General features: G+C 38.3%; 1 protein-coding gene across 1 annotated transcript in view; it reads left to right on the top strand.

Moving 5' to 3' along the window:
- CTNNAL1 (catenin alpha like 1) overlaps window positions 1-12,354 on the top strand; it is a 57,956-nt gene that overhangs the window by 21,568 nt on the left and 24,034 nt on the right. Inside the window, exons 3-7 of the mRNA XM_059836067.1 lie at window positions 3,334-3,521; window positions 7,754-7,873; window positions 9,733-9,822; window positions 10,102-10,272; window positions 11,662-11,862. Of these exons, the coding sequence (XP_059692050.1) occupies window positions 3,334-3,521; window positions 7,754-7,873; window positions 9,733-9,822; window positions 10,102-10,272; window positions 11,662-11,862 (770 nt within the window). The remainder of the gene's footprint in view (window positions 1-3,333; window positions 3,522-7,753; window positions 7,874-9,732; window positions 9,823-10,101; window positions 10,273-11,661; window positions 11,863-12,354) is intronic.

Genomic DNA, 12,354 nt, shown 5'->3' with positions numbered 1-12,354 from the left:
ACTCTAAGAATGGAGACTGTGCAACTTCTTCTACACCTCTTACAGTGTTAGACCACCCTTACAGTGGCAAAAGTATTTTCTTTTATCTTGTCCATTGCTTTTTGTCCTATAACCATGCACCTCTGGGATCAAACTGTCTTCTCCATACCTGCCCATTAGGTAGGTAGCTGTAGATTGCAATAAACTCTGCCATTGGCCTTTTCTTCTTAAGATGGAATGAACCTGCTTCCTTCAGCCTTTCCCCTTATGTCACATGCTCCATCCACTCTGTCAATGTTTTCCCTGGTACTGAGGAGCCCCAGACTGGATTTGGTACTCCAGATGCTGTCTCACAAGCGCCAGCCAGAATGGAAGAACCATTTCTGCAGCCTGCTGGTTACACTCCTGCTAACAACCCAGCGTGCAGCTGGCCATCATTGCTGACTCCGTTCAACTCTTTGTCCACCGGAACCCCCATGTCTTTCCCCGCAAAGGTCCTCTGCAGACACCTGATCCCAGCCTGTGCTGTTGCCTGTGTTATCCTAGCCCAGATGCAGGACTTGGTATTACTGCCTTTGTTGGACTTCACAAACTTCCTGTCAGATCATCTTTCCGGCCTGTCCCTCTGTCTAGCAGCTCTATCCTCCAGCGGATCAGACAATCCCCCAGTTTGGTATTGTTCACACGCTTGTTGAACATGTTGGCCCATTGTCCAGGAAACAGTTTTGATGCCTTGTATCAGTCCCTGTGGGATGCCACTGGAAATTGACCGCCTGTTGGACGTTATACCACTGATCACCATCCCTGAGCAGAACAGTCAAATCCGTTTTCTGCCCACTCTATTGTTCACTTATCCAGTCCATATCTCATTATTTACTTAAAAGGACACTATGGGAGATCATGTCAGAGGCCTTGCTAAAGTTAAGATACACAGCATCCATTACTTCCTTTTCTAGAGATGGTGTCATCTCATCATAGAAGTCATTCAGGTCCATAAGGGACTATTCACCCTTGCAGGTCTATGCTGGCTCTTCCTGATTGCCTTTTTCTGCTTCATGTGGTAATGGCTTCCAGGATGGTTTTAATAATATTCCTCGAGACTGATGTGAGGCAGACTAGCCCATAATTACTTGAATTTTTCTTGCTACCCTTCTTGAAGATGGGTGTGACAGTTGCCCTTCTATCATTGGGAATCTGTCCCAATTGTCACAATCTTTCAGACATGACAGCAGAATTACAGTGACACTGAACTGCTCCTTTGACACTCTCAGATGTGTCCCATGGACTTGTGTATGCCCAGCTGGCTTAAATATTCCCTAGCTCAGTCTTTACCCTACCAGGTCTTGTTCCTCATAGCTCACTCCCAGGGCACCATTCCTGTTCCTGTAGTTGCAGATCTGCAGGCAAAGAAGGAAGCCTTTGTTCTGTTATCAGAAGTCTCAAGTTTCTAGGACTGTCTAGAGCTTTTGACAGGCAGATGTTGCAGCTCTTTCTACGTTCTCTAATTACTCTTTGTATAATTAGATGCTTCACCTATGACTTGATAATTCATCTTCAAGAAGGTGAATCCCACAGCATAAGAAAAGGGATAATGATGTGCATCCTTCCTTGGTTACAAAAAGCACTTTATGTCTATTTTAATTGTTTTCTATATGTTTTCACAGCATTTTATGTTGTCACATGTATTTTGAGGTCAAATGAACAGATTGGTGTTAATCTGCTGACAAAGTTGAACAGTTCCAACTAGAGCTGGCCTGAACTGAAATGAATTTTGACTGTGGAGAAGGCAATGGCCAATCTGTTTTGCTATTACATGATCTCCTGGCCTGACTGGAGACTTGTCCTACAATTTCACTGTTAGTGTATCTGGCTGCCCTCACTGTTTGGATAATAGCCATACTTTTATAATCTTGCTTCATTTTCAGGCCCTTCAGCTATGGAACTCACCCATTTCAGATTGTAGTCTGTTTGTCATATTTGCATATTTATAATAGTGAGACCCTCTGATTATTTGTACCATTTTTTTTTTATGACCTGGCCTGGTCCTAGAAAAAGTACTGGAAGTTCCTTGCCATAATGCAACACCTATTCAGGCAATTTAGGAGCCCAAGGGATTACAGTTGTCAGAGGAGAGAAATCTATACATAAACCCTATGAAACGTGGAGCTCTGTGGTTTGAAGGACTGTCAGGCCTTCCTTGTTCCATAGTGTTTGTGTGTGGTATTTCTGGAGTAATAATGCACCCTCAGGTTCTTCATACGGGACCTCTGGCTTTGTCGGACTTTTGAAATGGGTATCTTGTCTGCTTAGGTGAATTACCTTAGTTGAAGTTTTGAAGATGAGTCATAGGGGACTTGATCAAATGTCATAGATTTTATCTTCAGGGATGATCTGCAGGTTAGTTTTGGGTGATCATCTTGTCTTGCATGCTAACAAAAAGCATGTCTCAGCTTGCCTGAGTTCAGTCTCCTAGCAGTCCTGTGGTTGTGGAATAGAAACTGCTCTATGCCTTTCCTCTGTTGCACTATTATCTAGGGTACTGCAGCATGTTTAACTGAACAGGGGCCTGTGATTTTCCTCAGACAAGGAAATCCATTGGCTGCATTGGATTGTAGAATTTTTAACTGCATAAAAAATAAGTGGTCAAATAGTCCTATTTAACTATTATCATATTAAAGCTAGTTGAATAAAAAGATGCTTATGAACTGAAAATCGGTGCTTCTTGGCCTTTTTTTCTCTCCTGTCTCTGGCAAGATACTGTTTGGTGGTCCTCCTTTGAACATAGAAGTGCGATATTTACAATATAATGCTTCAGTCCTATAAGTTATAAAGTTATTGTTTGGAATCTCTTTATTCTTCATTCCTGAAGACTTCTACAGGAATAGGAAATCCATAAATTATGGGAATACTAACAGGAATTTGGAAAGTGGAGGGGAATTTGTAGTTCTTCCTTCCTTGCTGCATCCCACTTCTTTAGTGGGTTGATGCTGCAAGTGTCAACAGTGATTTGACTTTCTTTATTAAAACTGGAAAAATATCTCCCATTATTGTCTTCTCCCTCCATGCTCCCCAGCTCCACCCCCTCCGCCTCAAATATCTGGAGACTACTGTAAGAAGATTAGTGTATGTTACAGATGGAAGAATGAGGCAGTACTGAGTAATAGTCCAAATTTAGATATGGAGAGGGTGCCACCAACAGTCAGTAGAAGGAAGTGAAGTGAAATAAAAAACAGTTGTAGGTAGCTCTGAAATTGTTGGTTTATCCCTCAAAGGTAAAAAAGTTAAGAATGCTTAATGGTCCGGTATCTTTTTTTGTAAGTGTGAAATGTTAATTATTTATTTTTTCCCCTCTAGGTGAAACAATTGCACAGCTTACGGACGTGGCAAGCTTAGATCATCCAGAATCTGATAGCCACATAACGATCTTTACGGACAAAACGGGTGTGGTAAAAGCTGCAAGGTTGTTGCTTTCTTCAGTCACGAAGGTGCTGGTGTTAGCAGACAGAATTGTTATTAAGCAAATTATAACGTCCAGAAACAAGGTATTTGTAGCTTCTCTTTTGTTTAACTAATACCTGTAGCCAATGCAAAAGAGTTGTGCTAAATGAATTGGTATTTTCATCGTACCTCTAGGAAAGTGCAAAATAAAGGGGTAAAAATGAATGTCTTACACCTGTTCACCTACCAGATATCTGAAAGGGGATGGCTGTAAGTCAGGAGGAATAAAATAACAATTTTTCAGTGACTTCCTACATTTTACGTGACCTGTATTGCTTTATTGAATTAGTATGCTGCTTATTTAACTTCAAGTTTGCTGCGAGGTGGAAAGTATGTCAGTAAAATGGCCAAGAAAAGCTTCTACTTGCTAAGGACAGGATGTTTTTACTGTCAGGATCAAGACACGGAGAACATTGTGAATGCATCTAAGGCAAAAAGCTGTGAGGAACACTGATAAAAGTCTGCTAGTGAAGTGAGGCTTACAGATTAAAAGTTTTTTGTGCAGTTTAACTTATGTCTTGAAACTTAGCTTGAAACTACTTAGTTGATTTAAATAATGTATGAAGACCCATTTAACCTCGAATGTAATCTATTTCATGTACTGCACTGTCTTAACTGTAGGATATTCTTTCTCTTTTTTCCTCCCCTGATGTGCTAAAACAAAAATAGAAAAACCTCACGTTTGAAAAATGAGAGCCTGATCGGGCCTGGGTTTTTCCATTAATTTTCAACTCTTAATCCAGAGCAGAGCCCCTCTTTCCTCTTTTGACTCCTCATACTACCTCCCTTCCTGTGTTCTGCTTTGCTTTGCAGACATGCTGGTCTCTATTTTGCAGCTTCTAGATCCGAGACACTTAGTTGAGTCCAGGATTCAAAAACTACAGCAATACCTGCCTCAGTCTGGCTTTAGACTTAGCAACACTCATTTGCTGTTTTAGTGCTCTTTTCTTCTCCCAGTGGTTGGTGAAAGTGGTAGCAGTTTTATCAATATTAATTTGCTGAAGTTACTTGCAGCTTTGGTCTTTTCTTGCACTGGAGACCAGAATGGTGCATTTAATACATTTTGCTGCCTTTTGTGAGCTTTTCTTCTGCCTTTGTCTGCATCCATGCAGTGATCTGAATTAATTTACCTTTCCAAAAGTGGCTGGTGTTAACACAGATTTAGGCTACAGAGCAACTGTGCAAGTGCTTGTATCATGAAGGGATGAGGAGGGATATACCCTTTCAGCAGCAGGGCATGGTTTATGATAGTCTTAAATATATATGAAACAATTGTCGTATATACAGTGATACGAATGTAGTAAGCATAGGTGCAGGATTTAATTTTGAAGGTATTTAAAATGAAGTCTCATCTTCCAAAGTGTGTCTGACTCTGATTGCCATAGTCACCCTAGTCTTTGTGGTCTTTTAGGTTTTACTGCTTTCTCCTTTCTACACATAGTCCACATGTGTTTGAGAATGTTGCCTTCTGCTTATGGTACCAGTAGAGCAACTTAAATCTCTAGGAGCAAATTAAACAAATGATGGTGTCTTATACAGACATACCCTGATACTTATAGAGTACACTCCTGAAAAGTCTGTCAGACACTGGTATGATGGATAGCAAAGCAGTTCTTCCTGTAAGAAATATTGTGGTAGAGGTATGACGCGGGCAGGGACTTACAAGTGCACGCAAATACTCAGAGACAGTAGTATAATAAATATGGCACAGGGGATAGAAAGGCAGGAGCAGGATCATCAGTGCTGCCAACTGGAGCAGATGCTGGCTTTTTCAAGTGGGTCACTGTTCCAGAAGATCTCAGCTGCATTTTCATCTGAGAGGCTGAATGCCCAATGTTAAACTTTTAGTGCCAGTTTGCTTGCTGCCTCTTTCTGAACACCTTTGTTTTCATTGTCGTCATCATCTTCCTCCTATGAATCAAGAGTAGTTAAGTCAACCAAGGGCAAAGGACAGAAAAACAGCTTAGTGATTGGATGTCCAATCTCATAGACGAAGTGATAGAGGTCTTCTGGAATGGTGATCTGCTCCAGAACCCAACCTCTGGTTGATGATCCTGATGATCCTGTTCCTGCTTCTGCATCCTTTGCCGTCCCTGTGTTCTTAGATTGTGTGCATTTCATAAGTTCCTGCCACCATCTTTCCTACCTTACAAAATTGGTTTCACTGTCGATCAGACTTAGTCACTGCATCGGTGAGCTTAACGTCTTGCTCTGCTTACTGTCATCAGTCAGGTTAGGAGTGCCAGAATGATGAATAGGGAAGTGACAGATAGTGGGGGTGTTGCTGCGCTGTGCGGATTGGATCAAAATATGGATGTGCCCTGAAGTGATGTCAGTCTACGACTGCTGTCTGAAAGGCGACATTCATAGTGCAGCAGTAGCTGTGTAATACTAAGTTCTAATTTAGATATTAATAGCAACTTAAAGCCTTTTTTGATAAATATTTTTAACCTTGTATTTAAAAATGTACGTTTCAATTAGTATCTGTGTTTCACGTTGAAGAAAGTTTAAAATGAAAAATTATGAAAACACCACAGGTATTTTGCATTTTAACAGCTTCTTGAATAAGCTTTAGACAAATTCAGAGCTCTCTGTAGAGTTTCTCCCTGTGTGTAATTTCTTGGAATGTCAGCTCTGCCTGGAATGTCTAGAATTGTTAGCTGTAATGGAAATGTATGTGTTTTTACTGAAATTTTTATTTGACAAGAGATTTGTCATGACAGGAACACTTGCTTTAGGGTAACTGTAACAGAGTTGCTTGCAACCAAGACCATACTTATAAAGTACTATACTTGCTTGAAACAAGAATAATTGATCCATAATTACTATTATTTTTTTAGCCTTTCTTAGAAGAGAAAGTTGGACGTTAACTTGCATGTTTTCTCCTTTCTCCACATTCACTTTTCTACACCCTCACTTTCTCAGTCCTGTGGTTCCCTGCTTCTTCCACTCTTGTACTGTTATTTTCACATCTTCATCTTTGTGCAGCTTCCTTCCAAGTCCTTTATACCCCAGCCTTGCTCATGCATCAACACTTGAATCACAGAAGTTCCTGTTTCTGCAGCCTTTGTGGAACTGGCTGTGTAACATAAGATATTCAGGCAGATACTGCAGTCTAACACCACATGATAAAGCAGTCAGTTCCACAGTACTCACAGGATTTAGTGGAACATTTGCTTTATGTAGATTGTAACTATGAGATTGAGCAGCTGCTCTACTACAAAAGAATGGGTGCTTCTAGGAGGGTTTGCCTGAGTTGCAGGGAAGGGATATTTTGTCATAACCAGGTATGTAGACTGTTTTTTTTTTTTTAGTTGGGGGGAAGATACTTTTGGCATAGGAAAGGAAAATAAGTTGAAGTTTCTCCCTTTCAAGTACCTTTTGTTAAATTTTCATGCAGTATCTTATCTCCAGTCTGAAACACAATAAAGAATTGCTTTCACTGTCTTCCCTTCTGAAGACATTTAGTGGATTTGAAAGATCACTTGCGGATTAGCAGCTATACCTCTAACCTGAAAAACCCTAATGTTAATCTCTGATATAAACCATATTGCAGTGACTTCAGTAGGATAGCATCAGTAATTTATAAGCGATATGATAATTTTTGCTGACTGTTTTAAAAAATGCTGATTTTGCATGCTTTTATGTATCTTGAGTAAGAGCTTGATACAACGTGGGTTCGTTTAGTTCCTTGTTTTATATAGAGCTAATAAAAATCTTCAGAGTTAGACTAAGTTGTTGTGGAAAGTTATATAAAACTATATATTAACTCATTTGTAACTTTTTTGTTTTCTTTTGTGCAATGCTGTTGCTTTTTTTAAAAATACACACAGCCATTAAAACACCTGTCTGACTCTGCAGCTGTGGTTTTAGACTTTGAAAGTTATGCATCTGGAATTGAACTGTGATATTGAGAGTTAAAACATAGGGATATAATCTATATATTAATTTCAAGTACTTACGTTTTTAAATTTGACAGTAACATTTTTCCTAAATCTGGAAACTGAATCCTGTAATACTGTTACTCGATATTGGGAAGAGAGAGGAAAATGTTTTTTGAGAGTTGACAACAAATGACTCATTTTGAATGAAGCATGATTATCAATTTAGACTTGATTTCCAGCTGTTGAGTTATTAATGCTTAAATAGTGACAAAATGTATACATTTTAAGCAACGTGATTTAGAAGTGTCTGCAAATAATAATATTCCTAGTTTAGTAATAATGTTTTCTGTTTAGCATCTTGATAACCTACAGTGTTTTCCCATATCTTGCAGGTTCTTGCAACAATGGAACAACTAGAAAAAGTCAGTAGTTTCCAGGAGTTTGTACAAATATTCAGCCAGTTTGGAAATGAAATGGTAGAGTTTGCCCATTTAACTGGAGATCGGCAAAATGTAAGTATTAGTAAAAAGCTGTGAGAGATGCTGTAAGGTACCACTTTCATCTGATTCACTGGAAGATCTGTGTTCTTCTGGGGTGATTAACTATTACAGAACACAACAATTGCTGGTGTCCTATCTCTGAAACCTAACTACTTCTCCTTGCTCCACCCAAAGGGCATCTTTTGATTTTTAAATCTCAGCCTGAGAAGTATCACTGCATTGTTTGATCTGCCTATCTTCCAGAAGCCTGGATGCATGTTATTTCAGATAGGTCCTTTGTCTTCAATCACTGTCTTTTGACTCTAACTTTTCTGGCTTATTACTCTGGTAGAGAATTTGTCTGTTGTTACTTGACAGAAACATTTGATGTTTGCATACAGTGAAGGGATTTGAAAGCAGAGTATTTTAGAAAACTCCAAACATTAAATCTTTAGATCCTAATAAAGCATTTGCTTGTATTTTTTTATTACTATTATTATGGAATATTTTTCTATGTTTAGGTCAAAACCTTCTTATGTTGGAGTAATGGTTTTTTTACTTCTTGCATGCCGCTACTCTTTTAAAGCCTTTCATTCATACAGGAAGCTTTTTGCTGCTACTTCCATGTAAAGAAAAGGTTTCCTGAGGCTTAAGACTTCTGCTCTGAGCGTAGTTGCTTCCCCTTGGCAATCAAATCCTCCATTCAGAATTGAACCAAAGTCTGATACAGATATACAGGGTCCTTAATATGCAGCAAAATTCAGATTTCAATTTGTATAAACAATTGGCCAACATCATGCATATAGAGGTAGTTTTTTGTGATATGGCGGAGCATCCTTCAGATAAAACATTGGAGAACTTTGCTAAAAAGACGTATTATACTCCTTTTACTGTTGATGTGTTCTGAGTCTGCTAAGTACATGCTCAGTATCAAAGAATCAGTTCTGGAAAAGCTACGTATAATGAAAGGAAATACTTGCTTGGACATGAACTCTCTTTATTTTACTCTGAAAAAGTCATAGCAGTTGTTCCTTGGAAAGAGAAAGGTGCATTACTAGTAAGTGATAGTCTTTTCAACTATTTTTGGTTTTTAATGTTAACTGGTCTTTGACTCTCCCCTCCTTGCCTACTTGACACTCTTGGAAAGAGTGTTTCATTAGTACTTTTTAAATTGTATCAGAACTTTCTTGATATGCTCACTTTACAGTGTGTAGGCTGCTCTGTGGCATTGTTAGTTTTGTTGGGAGGAAACATGCCTCAGGCATTTTTCCTTAGTATAATTATAATAAGTATGCCAGAGCCTCTTGAGTGTGGTCGGATGTATCAGAATATAATGTCAGAATTTCAGAAAGGAGCTGTGGTGGTTTGTTTTGTTTTTAAATGTGGTGATCTTGATCTTAAAGATTTTTCTGTAGTTGCTAAATAAGATTTTTATAAGATTTTTATAGAAATGTCGAAATGGACTGCTGCAGTGATTTATCTGGTCTTTTTTTTTTTCTTGCCAATCTAGAGTTAATTAGGATTAATTCCATCCTGTAAACTGTTCCCTTTTCAGCTATTCTTTTCCCCTCATTTTGATGTTTTATGAATAATGCTATATGATAAAGATAGCAAAATTAGTGACAGTTTACATAACACACTCTGTATTGCTGAGATCTTCCTTCTTTGACATCTGAATTGAATACAGCCAAGAATAAATGCATAAATTAAAATCTGTCTAAAAAGCAAGTTCTAGATCATGAGTTAGGCTGAAAATAGCAGTTGTCAGACATAAAGAAGCTTTCTCACAAACCCATCCATCTGCAAGAGAGTTTCCTTTTTCCAGTCTCACAGGCAGTTAACATTTTAGATGATGTGTAATAGTCAGGTAATTTTTTTCTTTTGGTGTTTAGGATTTGAAGGATGAGAAGAAAAAGGCTAGAATGGCAGCATCCAGGGCTGTTCTTGAGAAGTGCACCATGATGCTCCTAACTGCTTCAAAGGTGAGTGAGTATGTGCGCTCTTGCACAACTTGGATAAATCAGAGTGTGGCATCTGGCAGGATAGCTGACTCGTCTTTGTCAGCCCCACTTTAAACTTCATGCTAAAGAAGGGTGTAAGAAAGGAAAATCTTTATATATTCTGAGTGATGCTATGAGTTCTACTTAACACAATAGCAATTCAACAGAATTTATCATATTACATTCTTTACACTTGCCTTAGCAGGAAGCTATACTGCATGTGTACTCTTTCATAATACTTACTTTGCTTTCTTTAAAAAGACTTGTCTGAGGCATCCAGACTGTGAATCTGCTCGTATAAACAAAGATGGAGTTTTTCATCGGATGAGACTAGCTTTGGAACAGGTAATAGAAATTGTAACTGACTCTAGACCAAACGGAGAAAATGAAATGGCCCCCATCAGCATATATTCAGGCATCAAAGAATTCAAGGTAAGAGTAGAAATAGTATTGTTTTCTACAGCCTAATAAATTACCCCATAACTAGAATTTTGGAAAAAAATATATTTTTTTTTTAATTCCAAATGGTGGAGCTGTATCTTTTCAGCAATGGTAACTTAAATAACTGTCCCAAAATGTTAGAGAATCTGACATGATTATAATTTCATTGTCGTTGCCAAAATACACCTGATACTTGCCATCTCATCATGAATCATAATGCATTCAAAACTCTAATGTTTTGTTGAGGTGATGCCTTGACGTTGAATAAACTTAAATATCAGGATACTGATCAGAACTTCATTAAAATAGTTGTTGTTGAAGAAGTCTTGCTTTGTAACTGGTAGTATTTTTACAACAGCACACAAAATTATTCATCCAAACATTTAAAAGAGCAAACTGTCATTCAAAGGAAATGTTATTCAAGTCTTATGAGGAGCGGCTGAGGGAACTGAGGTTGTTCAGTCTGGGGAGGAGGAGGCTGAGGGGAGACCTCATCGCTCTCTACAATTACCTGAAAGGGGGTTGCAGAGAGGTGGGTGTTGGTCTCTTCTCCCAAGTGACTAGTGACAGGACAAGAGGAAATGGCCTCAAGTTGCACCAGGGGAGGTTCAGGCTGGATATTAGGAAAAATTTCTTTACTGAGAGTGGTGAAGCACTGGAACAGGCTGCCAGGGAGGTGGTGGAGTCACCATCACTGGAGGTGTTCAAAGAACGTGGCATTGCAGAACATGGTTTAGTGGGCATGGTGGTGTTTTTTGGTTGATGGTGGGACTTGATGATCTTGCAGGCCTTTTCCAACCTTAATGATTCTGTGAAATTGTTATCTTGTAGCTCAGCCAATTTTTCCTGATAAAAGCTTCTCTAATTTTCATACTCAGTTAAGAACAGTTAATGAACAACTATGTCTTATTTCTTTGGAGTCTGTCACTTTGATTTTATTTTTATTTATTTATTTATTTATTTGCCCCCTTTTAGAATTTGGTTGAAATTTTTGCAAAATGCCTCAAAGTATTCAATTTGACACATGTAAATTTTTAGAAAAATACTCAAAATAGATTATATGAATGTGGAAAGACCAAAAAAAATCTGAATACACAATTAATTTCTGAAACTTACTGAACTTAAAAACTTTTTATTGACAGCAGTAGAACAGTAATGCATTTGCTGATGGTATTATTACATTAAAAAAAAAAAATCCCAAACCCTAAACTGGATGTCTGGATACAAGCAAATTGTTGGATTACTTTGAAATTAAGTGGATAATAAAAAATAGCACCAAGGAGAAAAATAAAATGTAAAATGATTCATCTACTTTCTGCATTTGCGTCGCAACTGTATAACAACATAAATTTTCAAGGAACTGATATGCTTCTTTTTCAGAATAAGGTGGAGGGTCTTCGTGAGAATCTTTATTTTCTCTCAAAAGATAACCTTTCGACAATGCTGGAAGTTATCTTGGAACATACGGAGGACTTCACAGACTCTGCCTATACCAGTCATGAGCACAGAGAACACATTTTGGAGCTGTCTAAACAGGCTAAAATGGAACTAGAGCAGCTGGTTTCAGTGTGGATGCAAGCTGTAAGAGCTTTTTAGCAAAGTAAATCTTTTAACCTCTATTTTGGAAAGAAATTTTTAATGCAGTGTTTCTTCTCGTCTAGGAAGAGAAAACTGTGTGTATTCCTCACAGTGAGAGCTGATCAAGGAAGCCAGAGTTTGTTCTGTGCTTCTGCAGCTTCAGTATGTTCTGTCCCAGTGGTATTGCTTCATTGATTCTTTGATGGCTAAATTAGGCTACTAGTGGTGGTAGCCTAATTTTAGTGAAGGTGTAAGTGGAAACAAGAAGGTGAATAGAAGCATCATTGCACAGTCTTAAACAGTTAGGTCTTTTGGTTGAGGAGTTCAGAGACTTCAGTTGTCTCGGTCCCATGGCAGTGACCACAGTTTCTGTTTCTTGTTTTCAACAGAATATTGAGAAAACACTTAAACTATGGAAAAGGGAAATACTCTAAAAAATTGACTGCTTTTTTTAATCTTGTGGAAAGAAGAAGAGAGAGGAAAGAGACACTAAGA

Source organism: Gavia stellata, chromosome 3 (assembly GCF_030936135.1).
Source record: "Gavia stellata isolate bGavSte3 chromosome 3, bGavSte3.hap2, whole genome shotgun sequence".
NCBI classification, from domain to species: Eukaryota; Metazoa; Chordata; class Aves; order Gaviiformes; family Gaviidae; genus Gavia; species Gavia stellata.
This window is presented reverse-complemented; position numbering and strand designations above follow the sequence as displayed.